The sequence below is a fragment of the Nycticebus coucang genome, chromosome 3, assembly GCF_027406575.1.
Source record: "Nycticebus coucang isolate mNycCou1 chromosome 3, mNycCou1.pri, whole genome shotgun sequence".
Taxonomy (NCBI): Eukaryota; Metazoa; Chordata; class Mammalia; order Primates; family Lorisidae; genus Nycticebus; species Nycticebus coucang.
In genome coordinates this window covers 52,494,689-52,516,922 of record NC_069782.1, presented here as the reverse complement: position 1 = coordinate 52,516,922, position 22,234 = coordinate 52,494,689, and the positions used below count along the sequence as shown (strand labels likewise).

Here is a 22,234-nt window from a genome sequence, read left to right as displayed (position 1 = left end):
GCAGATCTACCATTTGATCCAGCAATCCCACTATTGGGCATTTACCCAAAAGAAAAAAGTCATTTTCATAAAAGTCATTTTATTACCTGTAGCTCAGTGGGTAAGGCGCTGGCCATGTACTCTGAGGCTGTCAGGTTCGAACCCGGCCCTGCCTGCTAAACAACAATGATAACTGCAACAACAACAAAAAAACATAGCTGGGCACCGTGGTGGGCGCCTGTAGTCCCAGCTACTTGGGAGGCTGAGGCAAGAGAATCACTTGCTTCAGCCCAGGAGTTTGAGGTTGCTGTGAGCTGTGATGCCACAACGCTCTACCGAGGGCGACATAGTGAGACTCTGTCTCAATTAAAGAAAAAAAAAAAGACACCTACACTTGAATGCTTATTGCAGCACAATTCACAATCACAAAGATGTGGAACCAACCCAAATATCCATTGACATGAGTGGATCAATAAAATGTGGTTTATACACACCATGAAATGCATCCAGTCACTAACAAAATGGTGAAGTAATCCATTTTGTAACAGCCAGGAGGCTGTTCTTCTATGTGAAGTTTTTGTAAGAATGGAAAAGCAACACCACATGTACTCACTGTTACACTGGAACTAACTGATTAACCAACACCAACATGCAGTAAAACCCCATGGAAAGCAAGCTGTTGGGAGGGGCGGGAATAAAGGGGTAAATTCTTATCTCTCTGTACAATTCACACTATCCAGGTGAGGGGCACGTTTGTAATTTTGACTCAAACTGGCTATTTTTTTGGTAACAGCCATCATTGTTGTTTGGCGGGTCTAGGCTGGATTTGAACTGCCAGCTCAGGTGTATGTGGCTGGTGCCTTTGCCACTTGAGCCACAGACACCGAGCCATGGAGGCTTTTTCTGACTTTCTTGGGTCAGTTTATTACTATGTTTTTTTTTTTTTCTACAACAATGCTGATCAACAGAAAGTCCATTGCATTTCTCATTTTCAGGTATTAATAAAAATAATCTAAACTAAAATCATCAAAGATTAATAATTTTTTACGGTTTATATAGCAACTAGGTCAGGTTCATTACAGAAGGCAGGGTTAGAATGTGAACTTCATCTCTCTTAATCTTACCTTTAACCCTCTTAGGTCTCCCACTCAGCAAACGAAAGCTTTTTGGGAACCAAACAAATCCAGAATGTAGCCAAGCTATTGGAGCACAATTGGAAGTTCAATTGTTCTGTGACCTTGGATATTTACCTCCTTTCGTCTTGGAGTCTCCCTTAAGAATAAAAGCTTTGGGCAGTATTACTGAGGTCACATTTCTTTACACCACCCCTTTCCTAGCAGGTGTTTGGAAAATGTTATGACTGTTCGTGCCATCCCACTATTCTTCACAGAAAGCAAAATTCAAAGCCTCAAAGAAAGCAACAGCTGGAAAGGATCTTAGAAAGACAGTTGATTACGTTGCGATCACTGAATCCCACGATGGAAAAGGCAGCTTATTGATGGGGTCCATAAATCTACTCCAGTTCCCAACTGTATCCACATATAAATATATCCTTACTATAACTCTTAATGTTCAGAGTTTTAGTTTTTGTTTGGTTTTCTCTGAAAATTCAACTTGATGTTTCACAAATTTTCAAATGTATGTGGGTACTGTTGTGAGACATTGAATGAAAATTAATTTATAAGCATTATGGGCTGAAAACCCCAACAATCAAGCAGAGGTCCACAAAGTCTTTTACTCTTAAAAAAGCGGTCCTCACACCAGAAGAGGTTGAGGACCACCCCTATATCCCACATCTCTTTTTAAGTATGTACCTAGACAGGCCTAGGGCAGGGACACAAAGTCACAGTACAGAGCTGGGGTCACCCCTGAGCCCCCTGGCATCTGGTCCAGAGACGTCTGGCACCCCATCCTCTCACCAGTGCCACCAGAGAGTCCTCGGCCTCAGCTGCCACACTGCCTACTTCATCTTTTCCTTAAAAACAAATGCACCAAGAATGAAGGGAAGATCCATTAATGCTCTTTGAAGAAAAATATCTGTGGGTGCCTTGGACCAAATTTGAACTCCTACTTGGAAAAAAAGAAATCCCATTTTAGTTCAAAATATGCTCAAAAGTATTAGTGAAAGGAAAATCACGGACTCATGAATTTGCAGTGAGAACTGAACAACTATTAATAGCAGTTGTCCTAAAGCCAATAAAAATAATGTCTTGCCAGAGAATGAGGAATCCACCAAATGGCTTTGTCATTGTTGTTATACTGGAAACATCCATTCAGCATAACATGCCCATCTCTGAACCAGACCATTTGAATTCCATACTAAAATGCAGATTTGCAGTTTGATTATAAATGGCTTATTTTTGTCATGTAGAAATAACAGAGATGATGCCTTGTGATTTTTCTTTTTTGGGGGTGTGATCAGCATTTTTGATGCTGCACACTGTTCAAACTCTTGCCTTATCAGTCATGAAACAAACCCTGCTTCAAGTATAGAAATCACTGCCTTATCTTTTTTCTCTGCTACTAGCCAGGCCTGCTTGGGCTTCTCAGAGGACACAGCAACAAGTGGTGAGGCGTAGACAATAAAAATAAGATGCAGGTGCCAGCAGTGGCGGCTCATGCTTGTAACTAACAGGCTTGGGGGTGAGGCAGGAGGATTGCTTGAGGCTCGAAGTCTGAGGACAGCCTGAGCATGAGAATGGCTTTAAGGATGTGATATACTGGCCTGTTGCAGTGGCTGAGGCCTGTGATCTTAGCATTTTGGGGGCCTGAACCAGGAGGATTGTTTGAGGCCAGGAGTGACAGACCAGCTTGACCCCCTTTCTACTAAAAATAGAAAAATTAGCAGGGTGTGGTGGCTAGTGCCTGTCGTCTCAGCACTGGGGAGGCTGAGGCAGGAGGATCGCTTGGACCCAGGAGTGTGAGGCTGCTGTGAGCTATGATGATACCAGCCGAGGTGACAGAGAGAGACCTTGTCTCAAAAAACAACATACACACATACAAAAAAATAAAAAGAAGATGCAGCGTACGGCCCTGGATCAATAGTGAGCAAAGGGTGCTGTTCTGAAGAGTAGAGAAAGACAGGAGCCTGTGCTCTGAGGAATACAAATCTCAGCCTCCTGAGACAGGCTCTCCGTCTTTTCTATCCCTGTCCTACTTAGCCTGCAGCATTCAGGCAGCGCTCCACCCTTCCGTTTCCTCTTTTTAATGGTCCCTGCTCAGGCTCACATTACTATCCCACCACTAGAGTTCTAACCACTCAGAACAGTTTATATTTATCATTTTCTTTCCTTCCCTTTTAGATGGTTTGAGGAAAGTCATCTGTGTTCAAATAAATATGAAAGAAATGAAGTTCAGTGGTTTTCTACACTGAGAGACTTCTCAGGTCCTTTATTACAGAATCTCCACATGGGGAGATGTTCTAAGAAATACAGTGTAAAGCTTTTCCTCAAACTTGGTTTGGCACTTAGAAAGCTCTCAATAAATAATTGTTAATTACATTGTGTCCTGTGGAGCAGAGTCTGGAAAAGCTCATTAGGGAACCCACTCTTCCACACCCAGGTGCCTGACGGTGCTCAGTCCTAGGTACTTGCCGAGGTCTGCTGAGTGAATGAATGCGTGCATGTCTCAGGAGCCCCACCTGGAGCACAGATCTCAGGTCCCACCCCACAGGACACAGGACCGAGGCTCATCCACAAATATCCATCCTGAAAGCACCCTAAAGTAGGGCCCCACGCTCCCAGGGTCTGTAACCTATGCAGCTACACAGCCCTGCCCTGCGCTGAAAGGACCCGGCAATTGGGTTAAGGCTTTGCTGCCACTGTCTTGAAATACTAAATAATTTTTGAACAAGGGGCCCCACATTTTTATTTTACACTGGGCTCCCCAAATTATGTAGCTGATCCTGCCTGAAGGGCCCCTGGCTAGAGCTCTCAAGTTGTCTCCAAATACCCCTCGCCTGCAGAGGGGGCAGGCCAGCCTCCTGGATGGCAGGTATCATGAGTGAGTGTCGAACATCTGGAGCCTTCATCAATTTCCCTTCATCAAATCCTAAGCTCTGAGGCTGGGTCAGTGGTTCATACCTGTAATCATAGCACTCTGGGAGGCTGAGGAGAGAGAATTGCTTGAGCTCAGGAGTTCAAGACCAGCCTGAGCAAGAGCAAGACCCCGTCTCTACTAAAAATAGAAAAACTAGCCAGGCATGGTGTTTGGTGCCTGTAGTTCAGCTATTGGGGAGGTGGAGACAAGAAGATTGCTTGAGCCCAAGAGTTGGAAGTTTCTGTGAGTTATGATGCCACGGCACTCAAAGTGAGACTCTGTCTCAACAACATAAAAAAAAAAAAGAAAGAAAGAAAGAAGAGAAAACCTAAGTTCTGAATACATTCCTAATGTGGGGAATTATACTCTCTTTAGGTATCAGACTGAAAAAATAGATCATAGATGAAAGTATTAAGGCAGAGAAGACATAAAATGTTACCTTCACCTCCTATCCCCAGGTTCAATAAAGTTTAAAAAAGGACGATTCTTTTAGCTAAAGACTGGCTAATAGCAGTATTTTAGACATTTGCTATATATTTTAGCACCCTGCATAGATAGATATTTTAAGGTCAGGCAATTTTTTTTGACTCTCAAATTATACTCTTAAGGAGATTGCTGATGCTGTTACTCTACCTATTCATAAAACAGCTCTCCTCCATGCTTAAAACTGTTTAAAAATTATGGTGCCCTGTTGTTGTCAATGCTTTCTTTTTAGGAACAGTCTCAGGTGGCACCTGTGGCTCAGTGGGTAGGGCGCCAACCCCACATGCTGAGGGTGGCGGGTTCAAACCCAGCCCCGGCCAAACTGCAACAAAAAATAGCTGGACGTTGTGGTGGGTGCCTGTAGTCCCAGCTATTCGGGAGTCTGAGGCAAGAGAATTGCCTAAGCCCAAGAGCTGGAGGTTGCTGTGAGCTGTGATGCCACAGCACTCTACCGTGGGCAACAAAGTGAAACTGTCTAGAAAACAAACAAACAAAATTTTGAAGTTGAGGCTGCTGTGTGAGTCGCTGGTACTACAGGCGTGCCCCACTATGCCCAATGAGTTTTTCCATTTTTAGTAGAGATGGGGTATCGATTTTGCTCAGGCTGGTCTTGAACTCCTGAGCTTAAGGGATCCTCCCGCCTCAGCCTCCCAGAGTGCTGGGATTACAGGTGTTAGCCACTGCACCTGGCCACAAATTAGAATTTTTTAAACAAGGTATGATAGAAAACAGCTGAAAAACTGGAACAAGAGGCAAGCAGGATGGAAGAGCAAGAGAAGTGAGAAGAGGTGAGAAAGAGGAGGAAGGCTCCCACTTTGCCTTTGTAACACAGCGGAGGAAGCGACAAGAAGTGGGGATTTTATGTTGAGCCCCAAAAAGAAAGTTTTAAGGAGAGAAGCTGTTTGACAAACAACAAAAGCAGCTGCCCAAAGAGAATTTATGCAGAAAGGCTTTGATGAATAAATCAGAATGATTTTTGAGACACATATTGGCAGTAATTCAACTCCAGGGGGCAGGGCGCCTGTCCATAGGCCTCTGATCGGCACAGAGATCGGCTGTGTTTGAAGATCTTGTCAGGGAGGGAAGGGAAGGGAAGGCCTGGAGAGAAGGCCTTGGTGGTGAGGGGAGGCCCCGGCTCAAGGTTCTGACCACTGCTGTGGGAAGGAAGGAGCAAATGGAGAGAGCATTGCGATATGGTTTTTAAAGAATGTATTTGTGAGGACAATTTGGTAGGCTCAGCAGGGAATGTGACCAGGAAGTGGAGACCAAGGTGGAGGTCAGGCTAAAGCAGGTTGGGGAGGTGGGAGCCGGGAGGGGGAGTAGGTGAGAATTAATTGTAATAAGAGCCCCAAATGAGAACAAACCTAGACTGTTTTTTTCAGCGTGTTGTTTCAAATTAAGACCAGTGCAGGTGTTGTTGGAGGGCGCCTTGGTTTGGAGTCAGTTTGATCCAGGAGCACATGAACTTGACCCTCCAGGTTAGGGCCCCTCTTTTGTGTGGGAGATCCCAACATGTGAAGTGAAGGAACTGGACCCTAGTCCAGCTATGGTGGCCTGTATGTGTTGGAAGGCAGAGAGATTTCAGGAGACTGACATAGCAATTATGAATGAAGGAGGAGGGATCATCAGGACTGATTTCTTTCCTGGCCTAAAAGAAAATATTTCTGGAAGCAGGTACATGTGGGGTGTGGAAAGGGTGCTGAGGAGTAGACTGAGGGTCCCACTAAGTGCATCCAGCATTAATCTCCCTTAACCCGACCGCAGCCAGGTTAACCTGGCTGAGGCATATGTGTGGACTGGTATTTCCCGCTTACAAATGCACATTTAAGTTATTTGCTACATATATTGATAATGTTTGTGGCTACTCTTGATCAAATGCTTATTATATGTCAGGCATGTCACATAGGTCATATGTTTTTTATTTATTATTATTATTTATTTTTTGTGACAGAATCTCACTCTGCTGCCCAGGCTAGAGTGCCATGGACTCAGCCTAACTCACAGCAACCTCAAACTTCTGGGCTCAAGTGAGCCTCCTGCCTCAGCCTCTGAAGTAGCTGCACAACAGGCAGCTGCTGCAACATTCTGCTAATTTTTCTATTTTTAGTAGACAGGTCTTGCTCTTACTTAGGCTGGTCCCAAACACCTAAATTTAAGGGATCCTCCCACCTCAGCCTCCCAGAGTGCTGGGATTACACATGTGAGCCACCACCCCTGGCCTGGTCAAATCTTTAAATCCTTACAACAAGAATAGGAAATATACACTACTACCACCCCCATTTTCCAAAACCGAGGCCTAGAGAAGCCCAGAAAATTTTCCAAGGCCACACGACCAAAAAACAGTAGGAACCAGGATGCAAACTCAGGCAATTTGTTGATAGAAAACTCTCTGTAGAGTTTCCCCGGTTAGGTCATGCAGCTCCCAGGGGAAGCTTGGTGACACCCACCTGTCCACACGGAGCTGGCAGACGATCCTTAGCACGTCGACAACGCCTTCTTCTTTCAACTGTTGGCAGCCAATGGATGTAGCAATAAAACAGCCTGTTCTTCCTATCCCCGCACTAAAAAGAAAAAAAAAAAAAAAAACAAAGGAGCAAAAAGGTGGGGAAAAACGACAATGATAAAATACATTTTTTTAAAGGGGGTATTTTAAAATCAGAAGCAACAGTTAATACTAACAACTCTCATTATTCTAATTTTTAGAGTTTGAGTATTACAAACCTGGCCCTGTGCTAAGTCCTTAAAGTACATTCTTTCATTTGGTTATAAGTAGTAGGATGAGGAGGTGGAGGGAGGTGGTGGGTGGGGAGAATAGTAAAAAGGCATTATAATTGTTCTAGAAAAAAAATCACTGGGGTCTGACTTAAGGTAAGGCATGGGCAGGAGAAAGGATGGAAGACGGCGACACAACAAATGTCAATCTGAAGAACGAAAAGATGGACACAGTCTACAGAACATGAGGCATTCCAGCATGCTTCATGTCCCCTGAATACTATGGACAGTGTCCCACTTCCTGCTAGAACACTTCATGTCGCCTGAACTCTGTAGACTGTGTCCCACCTCCTGCCGTAACATTCCATGTCCCCTGATCACTGTAGACTGTGTCCATGTTCTGATGGAACGCTTCATATCCTCTGAACTGTGTAGATGACGTCCCACCTCCTGCTGGAACGCTTCATGTGCTGTAGACTGTGTCCATCACCTGCTGGAATGCTTCATGTCCCCTGAACACTATAGACTGTATCCCACCTCCTGCTGTAACGCTTCATGTACCCTGACCTCTGTAGACTGTGTCCATGTTCTGCTGAAATGCTTCATGTCCCCTGAACTCTATATAATGTGTCCTACATCCTGCTGGAATGCTTCATGTCCCCTGAACTCTGCATGTAGACTGTGTCCATCTCCTGTTGGAACGCTTGATGTTCCCTGATCTCTGTACACTGTGTCCCATGTCCTTCTACACTGCTTCATGTCCCCTGAATTCTATAGACTGTGTCCATCTCCTGCTACAATGTTTCATGTCTCCTGAACTCTATAGACTGTGTCCATCTCCTGCTACAATGCTTCATGTCTCCTGAACTCTATAGACTGTGTCCATCTCCTGCTACAATGCTTCATGTCTCCTGAACTCTACAGACTGTGTCCATCTCCTGCTACAATGCTTCATGTCTCCTGAACTCTACAGACTATGTCCATCTCCTGCTAAAATGCTTCATGTCCCCTGAACTCTATAGACTGTGTCCATCTCCTGCTACAATGCTTCTTGTCTCCTGAACTCTATAGATTGTGTCCATCTCCTGCTACAATGCTTCATGTCTCCTGAACTCTATAGACTGTGTCCATCTCCTGCTACAATGCTTCATGTCCCCAGAACTCTATAGACTGTGTCCCACCTCCTGCTGTAACGCTTCATGTACCCTGACCTCTGTAGACTGTGTCCATGTTCTGCTGAAATGCTTCATGTCCCCTGAACTCTATATAATGTGTCCTACATCCTGCTGGAATGCTTCATGTCCCCTGAACTCTGTATGTAGACTGTGTCCATCTCCTGTTGGAATGCTTGATGTTCCCTGATCTCTGTACACTGTGTTCCATGTCCTTCTACACTGCTTCATGTCCCCTGAACTCTGTAGACTGTGTCCATCTCCTGCTACAATGCTTCATGTCTCCTGAACTCTATAGACTGTGTCCATCTCCTGCTGGAATGCTTCATGTTCCCTGAACTCTGTAGACTGTGTCCATCTCTTGCTACAATGCTTCATGTCTCCTGAACTCTATAGACTGTGTCCATCTCCTTCTACAATGCTTCATGTCCCCTGAACTCTATAGACTGTGTCCATCTCCTGCTACAATGCTTTATGTCTCCTGAACTCTGTAGACTGTGTTCCATGTCCTTCTACACTGCTTCATGTCTCCTGAACTCTATAGACTGTGTCCATCTCTTGCTACAATGCTTCATGTCTCCTGAACTCTATACACTGTGTACATCTCCTTTGGAATGATTCATGTTCCCTGAATTCAGTAGACTGTGTCGATCTCCTGCTGGAATGCTTCATGTCCCCTGAACTCTGTAGGCTGTGTCAATCTCCTTCTGGAATGCTTCAAGTTCCCTGAACTCTGTAGACAGTGTCTATCTCCTGCTGGAATGTTTCGTATCCCCTGAACTCTGTCGACTGTCCATCTCCTGCTGGAACGTTTCATGTCCCTGAGCTCTGTAGACTGTCCATATTCTGCTGGAATGCTTCATGTCCTCTGAGCTCTTTAGACTGTGTCCCACCTCCTGCTATAACGCTTCATGTTCCCTGACCTCTGTAGACTGTGTCCCTGTTCTGATGGAATGCTTTATGTCCCCTGAACTCTATAGAATGTGTCCTACATCCTGCTGGAATGCTTCACGTCCCCTGAACTCTGTAGACTGTGTTCTACCTTCTGCTGGAACCGTTTATGTCCCCCAAATCTATACATTGTGTTAATCTCCTGCTGTAATGCTTCATGTCCCATTAACTCTGTACACTGTGTCCCAGTTCCTGCTGGAATGTGCTTCATATCCCCTGAACTCTTGAGACTGTGTCCTACCTCTTTCTGGAACCCTTCATGTCCCCTGAACTCTGTGGACTGTGTCCATCTCCTGCTGGAACGTGTTTCAAGTCCCCTGAAGTCTGTAGACTATGTCCCAGTTCCTGCTGGAATGCTTCATGTCCCCTGAACTCTGTAGACTGTCTATCTCCTGCTGGAATTATTCATGTCCCCTGAACTCTGTAGACACTCCATCTTCTGCTGGAACGCTTCATATCCCCTGAACTCTGTAGACATTCCATCTCCTGCTGGAACGCTTCATGTGTCTCCTGAACTCTGTAGACTGTGTCAATCCCCTACTACAATGTTTCATGTCCCCTGTATACTATAGACAGTGTCCCACCTCCTGCTGGAATGCTTCACGTCGCTTGTACTCTGTAGACTGTGTCCCACCTCCTGCTGTAACATTCCATGTCCTCTGATCTCTGTAGACTGTGTCCATGTTCTGCTGGAACACTTCATATCCTCTGAACTGTGTAGATGACATCCCACCTCCTGCTGGAACGCTTCTTTTCCCCTGAACTCTGTACATTGTGTTCATCTCCTGCGGGAAGTCTTCATGCCCCTTGAACTCTGTAGACAGTGTCCATCTCATGCTGGAATGCTTCGTGTCCCCCTGAACTCTATAGACTTGTCAATCTCCTGCTGGAATGCTTCATGTCCCCTGAACACCATAGACAGTGTCTATCTCCTGCTGGAATGCTTCATGTCACCTGTACTCTGTAGACTGTGTCCCACCTCCTGCTGTAACATTCCATGTCCCCGATCTCTGTAGACTGTGTCCATGTTCTGCTGGAAAGCTTCATGTCCCCTGAAATCTGTACATTGTGTCTGTCTCCTGCTGGAAGTCTTCATGTCCCTTGAACTCTGTAGACTGTGTCCATCTCATGCTGGAATGCTTCATGTTCACTGAATTCCATAGACTGTGTCAATCTCCTGCTGGAACACTTCATGTCCCCTGAACTCTATAGACTTGTCAATCTCCTGCTGGAACATTTCATGTTCCCTGAAGTCTACAGACTGTGTCCTACATCCCACTGGAATGCTGCATGTCCCTCAAACTACCTCCTGTTGGAATGCTTCATGCTCCCTGAACTCTGTAGATTGTGTTTATCTTCTGCTGTAATGCTCCATGTCCTCCAAATCTATACACTCTGTCAGTCTCCTGCTGGAATACTTCATGTCCCCTGAGCTCTTTAGACTGAGCCTCACCTCCTGCTGGAACGCTTCATGTCCCTTGAAGTCTGTAGACTGTGTCAATCTCCTGCTAGAACATTGCGTATCTGTAGACTGTGCCCATTTCCTGCTGGAACGTTTCATGTCCTTGAACTCTGTAGACTGTCCACCTCCTGCTGGAATGCTTCATGTCCCCTGAACACTGTTGTCCCACCTCCTGCTGTAATGCTTCATGTCCCTGGACCTCTGTAGACTGAGTCCATGTTCTGCTGGAACACTTCATGTTCTCTGAACGCATGAGACTGTGTCCTGCATCCTGCTGGAATGCTTCATGTCCCCGATCTCTGTAGACTTTTGTTCCACCTCCTGCTGGAGCACGTCATGTTCCCCAAACTTTTTAGATTGTGTCCACCCCCTGCTGGAAAGCTTCATGTCCCCTGAACTCTGTAGACTGTGTTCACCTCCTGCTTAAAAGCTTCATGTCCCCTGAACTCTGTAGAGTATGTCCATCTTCTTCTGGAATGCTTCCTGTCCCCTGAACTCTGTAGACTCTGTCCCACCTCCTCCTTCATGTCTTGCTGCAGAGCACTGTATCTAAATTCAATGTCTCTAAAACAGAATTATCTTTTTCCTCAATGGTATTACCAGACAGCCACAAGTTTTCTAGCCTAGAAGTCTTGAAGCCATCTTTAACATCTCTCCCTCTCACCTCCTACATCCAATCTGTTCCCGCTTCTTCTATTTTGTATCTCTGCTGATCCTTTGAGCTGGGCGCTTTCCTTTCTGTAGAATGTACTCACGTTTTTAACATCTCCTTATTTCATAATTAGCAGTGATCTCATTATGGTTTCTACATCTCCAGTCTTTTCCTGGACTAATTCATAATACACACAGCTGTTAGCTTCATCTTTATGAAATGAGGATTTAATCATATCACTCCCTACTCAGAACCTGTAGATGGTTCCCATTAGTTACAGCATCATGTCTGCCCTTCCTACCATGGTGTTATTCATGACCTTGCAAAATCTGAATATGACTAACTTTCCAGCTTTATGTCTTCTTGCTATTTTCTTTTTTTTTTCTTTGAGACAGTCTCACTGTGTCGCCCTTGATAGAGTTCTGTGGTGTCACAGCTCACAGCAACCTCAAACTCTTGGGCTCAAGGGATTCTCTTGCCTCAACCTACTGAGTAGCTGGGACTACAGGTACCCGCCACAATGCCCAGCTATTTTTTTTGTTGCAGTTGTCAGTTGTCATTGTTGTTTAGCAGGCCGGGCTGGGTTCAAACCTGCCAACCTCAGGGTACGTGGTTGACGCCATTAAGTATGGGCGCAGGGCCTCTTTCTTGCTATTTTCCTTATGTCTCATGCCCCATTGTTTTTGTTTACATGAATCATTGCAAAATTGTCTCTTATTTTCCTATTTTCCTTTCTGTATTAATGACATTGTCTCAGTCAGAAATGCCCTCCCTCTCACCTTTTGAAACTATAAACATTGACCATTTTTTTATGATCCAGTTCAAGATTATTCTAATTTTTGGCGGTTTTCTTCAGTCTTCATGGTTGGAATTAATTAATCCCCTCTTGACACTCAAACATCATTAATTTTTCATAATTGGTACTTGTTTCCTGTGAGTGCAGAGGGATTTGGAGGGGTAATGAGTCCCTGTTGGTTTAAATGTATATAGAGAATTGGTTTCACTGAAGAAATAGATTATGGACTGTAATGGCAGGCGTTTTGGTCATCCTAAGTGAGAAGTGATATTCCAGGTATGGAGTAAGGGAAGAATTGATGAAGAATGTCATACATAATTTGCACAATAAGTACACTAGCTTGCCTTGATGATAAGAGAATGTTATTTTAGTGGGACATGGGATATAAGGATGGAAAGGTGCCCTGGGATCTGATAGAGAAGGCTCAGAGGTTTAGACTTCATTCTCTAGTCCAGTGGTTCTCAACCTGTGGGTTGTGACCCCTTTATAACAATGAAAATACCTCCTGCATATCAGATATTTACATTACTCTTAATAACAGTAGCAAAATTACAGTTATGATGTAGCAATGAAAATAATTTTATGGTTGGGGGTCACCACAACATGAGGAACTATATTAAAGGGTCACAGCATTAGGAGGCATTGGAAAAGTTGAGAACCACTGCTCTGGTCTATTCTGTTGCTGTTAAGAATTTGATGAGAACTATAAACTTTCATTCCCCAGAAAAATTCAAATATGCACTTAAATTTGTTCAAATAATTTCAAGGAGTCCACTGACCTCTGTAGTTATCAATAGATTCAGGGTTAAGGACTTGTGCTGTAGCAATACCAGGCTGTTGACATGTTTGAAGAAGAAATTCCATATGATGAAGGGCAGTTTTAGGAGACTCATCAAACAGAAGTGTGAAAGGGAGGCCACAGCAGTGGCGAGGGCAAGGGGCAGGGCGTGTGTGTGCGATTAGCCACCTACTTCTAAAAATACATGAATGAGGTCATAAGGGCCTGAACTATGGTGGCTGGACAGGAAGTGGTCATTATGGGAGACGCTTTGAAGGGAAAGCCAATCTGGTGACCGATTAGATACTGAGGCTGGAATTGAAAGAAAGGCCGAAGATAACTGTCAGCATTAGATGCTCAGTGACTGGAGAAAAGATGGCCGCATTTTAGAAAACAGTAATCAGAAGGGGAGATGGTTTCATGGGGTAAGTGGCTAGTTCATTTGGATATCCTGAGTGTTTAATGATTTTGGGTGGGGGACACCACTTCCAGCCCTGAAGTATAGCCAATTAGGTTGTTTTTCTTTGGATACAAGTTAAGTTTAGGACAAGACTAATGCTAGCAAATTTGACCCTTGATTAAACCATAAAGTTTGAAAAAGGAGGTTAATATTAGACTCTAAAATTGTCTGTTATGTATTAAAGCTATTATAAAAAGTTATCTTAAGACACTTATGATGTTAAACAAAACAGGAAAAATTATTCTGATAAAGTATGAAGAATAAATGGTTATTCATAGAAATAACTTTAAAGATATTTGCATTAGTTTGGTCACACAAAAAGGAAAACAAGGGGAAGGAGATATTGATTATAGGAGAGAGATTTGAGCTGGACTTTAGGAAAATGAGTGCCCCGGGACACCTGCTGCGGTTGTTGGCCTGGCCCCGAGCACCCACATTCTGGTGACAGCACTTCATCTTCCTTTGGTGAAGTATTACCTGCCTACTTCTCAGTTCATAAATATGTTTTAATTTGTTTTTCATGAGATAATTCTTAAAATAGTTCACTAGTTCTTACCAAATTACAATAATAACAAATGTGATCAAGATAGGATACAGTCCAACTAGAGCTTAGGGGCCATCAAGAAACAACAAAAAAGCCTCCAATAATTTCAAAAGCACATTTGTAATTCCCAGCAATGAGACAAATGAGATTAAATCAATCAGTAGGAGTTTCAAGAAGGTAACTTAAAATAAGGTCTCCTGTTTGATGAGCCACTTATTTAGAACTTGTATTTTGTGCACAGTGTAATTTTTGTTTCCCAAAGATGACCTAAAAGTGTCCCTTCGTTTCTATAAGCATCATCTTTTTGTTTTTATGGTTAAGAGATGGGTTCTGGCTCTGTCTCCCAGGCTGGAGTGCAGTGTCTGATCTGAGAGCACTGAAGCCTGAAACTCCCAGGTTCAAGTGATCCTTCTGCCTCAGCTTCCCAAATAGTTGGGGCTACAGGTGTGTCATCTTGATTAAGACTCAAATATTAGAAAGTTAACCAATTCCAATAAATATTTAATTTACTAACAAAGTTACATTCGGGAGGCAAAACCTTACTTCTACCTTCCCTGTGACTTTATAAAGAATGGACTGTTGCTCAGTCAGAAAAAAACATTTTTTCTTACCTGCAGTGGACAACCACAGGCCCTCGGCCCTTAGAAGTAAGTCTGTCTTCTTCTACATCCAGCATGAGCTGTAGGAGGGGCTGAGCGCTGTCTGGAGTCTTGTGATCGGGCCATGAGGTGTACCAGTAATGCTTCACATGCTGGGTGTGACTTCCTTGCTGAAAATAGCAATAGTCACCAAATGCCTCATTCCCTTGTGGAACTAAAAGTAATCCAAACCACAATACTGAATGCCTTCTATCACTCCTGTCTGTCCTGCTGGCAACTTCTTTCTTTTTTTTCCTTTGAGACAGAGTCACTTTGTCACCCTTGGTAGAGTGCTGTAGTGTCATAGCTCACAGTGACCTCACACTCTTGGGCTCAAGCGATCCTCTTGCCTCATCCTCCCAAGTAGCTGAGACTACAGGTGGCTGCCACAATGCCCAGCTTATTTTTAGAGATGGGGCCAGGCTGGTCTTGAACTCCTGAGCTCAGGCAAACAACCCACCTTGGCCTCCCAGAGTGCTAGGATTACAGATGTGAGGCATCACACCCAGCCTTGGCAACTTATTTCTAGGTGGAAAAAAATCTAGAAGATTTTTCTTAATAATACTTTTTAATAATACCTTTCCTTCCTCTCTGCGATCCTCCCCACTTCTCTCCCTCCCTCCCTCCTTTCTTTCCATTCTTCTTTCTTTCTTTTCCAAGAGATGGTGTCCTTGTTCTGTCACCCAGGCTAGAGTGCAGTGGCATGATCATTGCTCCCTGCAGCCTTATTAAACTCGAGCTCAAATGATCTTCTGCCTCAGCCTCTGACCATATAGTCCTATAGGCCTGCACCACCATGCCAGGATAATTTTCTTTTTGATTTATTTTTAGAAATGGGGTCTTGCTCTATTAACTGGGCTGCTCTTGAACTCCTGGCCTCAGCCTCCTGAATACCTGGAATTATAGGTATGAGCCACTGTGCTCAGCTGCCCAGATCTGAAGAATAACCTTTCACCTTGAGAAAACTTCACTGTATCTATGTATTTGTAATATAGACAATGTCTGTATCATATGCTAAATATGTTACAATAAGCAAATGGTAGGCAAAAATGTAGCCAAGACAGAATGGGATAGGTTTCCTGCTCTATGAACATTCCTGACAGGTTTTTATAAATATATTAACCAAAAGCAGAACAATCAATTTCAGATCAGTCATGCTAATGCTTCTATACTCATCTGAGATTTTAATAATCAACAGCAGTGCGGAAGCACCACAGTGAAGGAATGATGCAGGGCCCCGGATTGGAGACAACTTGAGTGAGGTCCGTGCACATCACCGCCCATGTGGGGCTGCCATGGCTAAGCACGCAAGGACATGTGTTGACAGAAGAGGTTTTGGTGAGGGTCTCCCTGTCCCAAACTTCCCACTGAGACCTCCTCCTCTGTTCTCTTTCTCTTGTGGTGGTTCTGTCCCAGAAGAGGGGCCGCAGATCAGACTGCAAATTGGGTGATTATTCCCCCAAAGCAAAAGTAATACCATGGCAACATTCCTCAGCATCTGTTGCCCGGGAGTTAAATAAGATAATTTCTCTATGACATAATCTGGTCCAGGGAAAGTCCCTATAAATCACTATGACTCCACGTTTCTGAAGATCTCACTAATACTCCAGCTCATCTCACCTCCCACAGCCACCTACACGTGCAGATTCTCTCTTTCACAGCTTCTCGGCCTCCCTTAAAGGTGCTTAGACCAAAATGATGTTAACAAAAAATCATGCAAAGTCTCCAGCCTCGAGCTAAAAGGCTTTCCAAAGTTAAACCAGAGCTGCTTTATTAATATAGCTAAGAGGATCACAACATCTGACATAATGAATTTCCTTAATATCTACTTATGTTAATGAATTACTCCTTACACTCATAACAGCTGACAACAAAGAAATACAAGAGAGAATGGCTCTAGTTTTTTTTTAGATCTTAACATTCTTTAATTTGCTTAAATTGAATTAGTAGTACTTATTAGCATAAATAATTGCAAAGCAGAAATGTAATCCTCTGACATTATCTGATTTGTAATACAATCTTACCTTTAAGACGAGGTTTCGAATGGTGTAGTTATCACATTCGTTTATACTGACAACCAGAACTTCAACCTTCCCATATATTCCTCTTTTTTCTGGCCAATACAACACACATTTCTGGGGGAAGGGAAAGAAAAATACAGCATCTATTAATGGCTTTTCTTAGCTTCGGAGTACTTTGTCTCATGACTCTTTATATCATTATTTAAAAAAATCAAATATTGATTTTTATAATTCCATGAATTTATTAAAACTATTGAATTGTACTTTTTTTTTTGAGACAGGGTCTTACTCTGTCACCCTAGGTAGAGTGCCATGGTGTCATCATAGCTCACAGCAACCTCAAACTCTTAGGTTTAAGCAATCATTTTACCTCAGCCTACCAACTAGCTGGGACTACAGGCGCTCACCACGATGCCCAGCAGACTTTCCTGTTTTTAGTAGAGACAGGGGTTTCCTTCTTGCTCAGGCTGGTCTCAAACTCCCAAGCTCAAGCAATCCTCTGACCTCAGCCTCCCAGAATGTTAGGGTTACAGGCATGAGCCACTGCACTCCTGAATTGTATATTTTAAACAGATGAATTTTATGGCATACAAATTATACTTTTAATACACTATTATAAAAAAACTCCATTTTTATATGTGCTCATCAAAAACTGTCATTCTTTAACTCATGTGAATAATAAAAATAATAAGAAGAAAGGCAGAATTCCCAAAACTCTATAGAAAATTAGAGAGATAAATTAAGGATTAAGAATTTAACATCTGAATATTGGAGTTTACCATGTGTTGAATAGAAATAAAAAAAAATTTCTCTCAGGATAATTGAATACAGTCACATTTTCCTGCTTCATCAAACCCGTGTGTCTAATAAGTGCATCTATAATGTGTCAGAGGTCACGGGCAGTTTCCCTCTGTGTTAGGTGGATGGAATGACTATTAATACATTTATGGGATTTTATTTTCAAGGATCATTTTTCTTCACTTATGGAATTCGTTAAATAAATGGACAATAAAATTATGTTTATACATTTCAATATAAGCTTTGAAGAGCTTAGTGAGAATGGTAATTGTTATATTGCAAGCAAGGTAAATAGTATCAGTTAAGGAATAAGCTTTGATTCAGAAAACCTGGGTCCAAATTTTGGTTACCACTTATTAGTTCTGAATCCACAAGCAAGATACTTAAACCTCCGTTTCTTTGTTTTTTGATACATGGAAAGTACTTGGGATAAAGCCAGGTTTACAGAAAATACCTAAAACTTGTATTATTATTGCTATTTTAAAACTACTGGGTGATAAATTTTTGCTCCAGAGTGCTTAGGTTTTCACATGTCACACATTATTTTATTATTATTATACCTAGGCACTTTTTTTTTGAGACAGAGTCTCATTCTGTCACCCTGGGCAGAGTGACAGAGCTATGGCCTCAGCCTAGCTCACAACAACCTCAAACTCCTGAGTTCAACCACTCTTCTTGCCTCAGCCTCCCAGGTAGTTGGGACTACAGGTGCCTAACAGCACCCCTGGCTAATTTTTCTATTTTTAGTAGAGATGGGGTCTTGATCTTGCTCAGGCTGATCTCTAACTCCCAAGCTCAAGGGAACCTCCCACCTCAGCTGCCCCGAGTGAGCCACCAAGCTCGGCTCTCAGGCACCACTGTTAAAAGAAAACTACAAGGGCGGCGCCTGTGGCTCAGTGAGCAGGGCGCTGGCCCCATATACTGAGGGTGGCGGGTTCAAACCCAGCCCCGGCCAAACTGCAACAAAAAAATAGCCGGGCGTTGTGGTGGGCGCCTGTAGTCCCAGCTACTCGGGAGGCTGAGGCAGGAGAATCGCCTAAGCCCAGCACTTGGAGGTTGCTGTGAGCCAGGTGACGCCACGGCACTCTACCGAGGGCAATAAAGTGAAACTCTGTCTCTACAAAAAAAAAAAGAAAACTACAAAATGGCGTCCAAGCACACATATGAGCTCATATTATTTTGCCTTTTAAGCAACCATAAAGTAACTATTTTTTTTATCACGTATTTTAATGATAAGGAACGAAAGTTGATGTTTTATTTCAAGTGACACTGGAAGCAACACCAATTTTGGAAACATTTAAACAGCACTCATGAATTTATACAGAATTCCTTTCACTTGCTGCATCAGCCAGGACCTCTGAATACCCAGGACACGTGCTGCTTCACATTTACATCAGAGGCATTCAGAAAAAAAACTAAGTATTTATGCTTTTAAAAGAGCAGAAAAAGAATCCCAGACCAGAAGGAAGGGGCCTGGGAAGCATCTGAGAGGCCCCCAGGCTCTGTCTACACTGCCAACTGCCACACACCAGAGCAGTGAAGGAATCACTTCACCTACTTCAATCAGTTTCTTTCATCCATTACAATAAAAATACATTTACATCCTTCATGTTTTGATCCTTTTTCAAAGGAAGTAGATTATTTCATCTGTATTTACCTGCCACCCAATTCAGGTAATAGGACTAAAGTCTTACTCTGGCTGACTTCATGTTAACATTAAGAAAAGAAAATTTTAAGAATGAAGAAACTTCTTTCCCTGTGAAGCTACCAGTTACCAAATGTCTGAAGTTTTCCTGATTTGTTAAAAGTAAGCATACGGACCACTTTTCCTGGTTTCTTTCAATGGAGCATCAGTTTTTTTCTCTGCAAGATCCAAACTATTGTGTATCTTAAAACACATACCTCCCAGGACAGTGACAAAAAATCTTGAAAAAAGGTATTGAACAAAGAAAGAAGCATTCAGTGGCCCACAGACTGCCAAGCGTGCCCCATTGCCCACTGTGAGACCTGGGCAGCAGGCAGCGGGCCCCTCTTTAGGAAGGTGGCTCTTGAAACCAGTAGGAAAAATGGCCAAGCAGGAGCTCACTGCCTGCACTGACTCTTCCTACTTGAGTCAGGCTGCACCTACTTGATAAACGGAAGGTTTCTCACCCAAGCTTGCTGGGGCCCTCTTGAATGTTTTTCTTTACTCTTTACCAAAAAAGCAACTGGCAGCCAGAGCCCAGCAGACAACACAGTGTGACTTGTTCATTCAAACAACCCTTAATTAGCATCCCATCCCCTTTCTGAGCTACAATAGCTTATTTTTACATACTGAATACGTTTCTCCCCCTTTAAAAAGAGAGTAGAAAAAGAGACCAGATAAGTGTGGGTGCTTTTGAATATGAGGTGGGGGAGAGCTGCAGATGTCATTGTATCGAAGAGCCCAAGTTGCTGTTCAAATTATTTTCCTGAACAGCTTTTTTGGGTTTCTTTATTGTGGTGATAACAATGATATGAAAGAAGCTGAAAACACAGAAAGGAAAATGCTGTCTTACAGATAATGTTGTGAAATTACACTAATTGAAGGTAATTCAAAGTAGCATTCTTTCTAGAAGAATAGAATCCTAAATCATCACTATTCTTTGGCTAACTGGACTGATCCTTTCAGTAAAATTATCTGTTAATTCCAAGAATCCATAATTTGGAGAAAAAGGAGGTTTCCAGAGGATTGTGTCTCTTGTGCAAATAAGTAATTATTGAAACCTGACTGAAAAGATTCTGGACATTGACCAATTCTTTATAATCAATGGTTTATAGCAGAAGCAGAAGGTGACGCCAAGCACAGAGCAGTGCAAATGTTTTCATGGTCTCTCTTCTCTGCCTCTCCTCTGGCCCCATTCAATAAAAACTATTTGTTTAAAGATGAGGAGGCCTAGCTAGCAGTTCAGTTACCTGGAAAAGAAAAACCTAGTTTTAAGGTTTTTGTGTTTTTTTTTTTTAGATTCTATACATTTAAAATCAGAGATATTGCTCTATGAGCTAAAGATTTGTTCCACCACATAGAAAGTGGCTCTAAATAAGGAAAATGAAGTTGCTCAGCCTCACTTGGGTCACATTAACATGTAAGAGAGGGGTAGAACAGGCCAGGTTGTCTAAAACTGTTAATATTGTTTGTACTGAATATTAATATTCAGTAACTGAGTGTTAGTAGCAGAGTCATCGCAATTTAATATTAAAACTACCTTCATCAACATTGTATCATTTGGTCTCTTCCACAGTACTCAGAGGCAGGTAGAGTAGGTAGTAGTTATTATTATTTTTTAAAATCATTTTATAGCTGAGGAAACTGAAGCTTGGGTGTTTTGGGAACATTTCCTTGGGGGCGAGGATCCTCCAAGAAAATACCACTTTATGAATTCAACTTTCCATCTTTGATTTCCATACTGACTTTTTTTTTGAGACAGAGTCTCAGTATGTCACCCTCTGTAGAGTGCTGTCACATCACAGCTCACAGTAAACTCTTGGGCTCAAGCGATTCTCTTGCCTCAGCCTTCCAAGTAACTGGGACTACAGGCGTCCACCACAACACCCAGCTATTTTTTTTTTTTTTTTTTTTTTGTAGTTGGCATTGTTTTAACTGGCCCTGGCCAGGTTTGAACTCACTAGCCTTGGTGTATGTGATTAGTGCCCTACCCACTGAGCTATGGGCGCCGCCCCAACTGACTCTTAACTAACCATGCTTATCCATAGCATTGACCAATGATCTTTCTTCCCTTTGCAAAATGTGTCGCTGCACTTGGACCCCTCCGTGTTCTTGGTCCATACGCTCACTGAGTCTGGTGCCTTTGTTACCACTATTGAGCTGCATGTTCACCAAACCCCCTTTATGGCGGTTGTACTCATTATTGAAATCTAGTACTTTCATTAAATATTATATAAATCAACAAAACATGAGAGTGAAAAGAAAGTTATTTTATGAGATAATTGCATAAATTGAATAAGTGTTTCATTGGAATAAAAAGTGAACCAGTAAAAAAATCTGCAGTCAAGTCAGGTACGAGGGGAGACAGCTATAAAAGGGTGTGCCCAGTTTCTCTGGTGACTCCAGTTTATGTCCCTGACTCCAGGCACCAGTGACAGTATCCACAATATCTGATTCTGGTCCTCCAGGGAAGTCGGACCAGCCAATGGGTTTCCACCATCTGCAAGCCGGGCTGGCTCCAACCTTCCCTTCCCTAACCTTGCCTGGACACTGTGGTCACGGGACTTGGTTTGCTCCTTTCTTTTTATTCATGAATCCTCTTGTCTACCCTGCACTGGCCTCCACACTGAGGGTGACTTCCTCATCACAGTCCTAATTCACTCTTCAATTTGTCCACTGCCTTGAGTCAACAGTGAAATGAATCAACATGCTTTTTTCTTTAAATTGGATCAAAATGTCTTGTCCATCTCCTTTTTCTTTCCTAAAAAGAATGCTTAAGAGATTTTATCCTTGAATATAAGCAAGCACACACACCACTCCCTGGCCACAGTCAGTTCTGGTCCTGTGGCCCATTCCTCCCTGTCACACGTGGCCGATTTAAGGAGGCCCATGGTGCCGTGGTGCGGAGGAGGAGGGAGCCAGCCCCCTGGGTCTCAGCATGTCCTTTGGAGTGGGCTTTAAAAATACGTTCAGAGTAAAGATTAATTTCCAAGTACACCGTGAATGCTCAAAAAACCTTAGTTGGACTTTCTGTGTATATTTCATGGGATATATTAGGTCAATATC

The 22,234-nt window shown here is 43.0% G+C and overlaps 1 protein-coding gene across 3 annotated transcripts in view; it reads right to left on the bottom strand.

Annotated features, from left to right (window-relative positions):
- Nucleotides 1-22,234, bottom strand: part of PTPRR (protein tyrosine phosphatase receptor type R) — a 335,309-nt gene that overhangs the window by 11,570 nt on the left and 301,505 nt on the right. For all 3 annotated transcript variants that reach the window (XM_053583630.1, XM_053583629.1, XM_053583631.1), the window contains 3 exons: nucleotides 16,690-16,800; nucleotides 14,639-14,796; nucleotides 6,948-7,061 (listed from right to left, as the gene is read on the bottom strand). In XM_053583630.1, coding sequence (XP_053439605.1) covers nucleotides 6,948-7,061; nucleotides 14,639-14,796; nucleotides 16,690-16,800 — 383 coding nt within the window. The remainder of the gene's footprint in view (nucleotides 1-6,947; nucleotides 7,062-14,638; nucleotides 14,797-16,689; nucleotides 16,801-22,234) is intronic.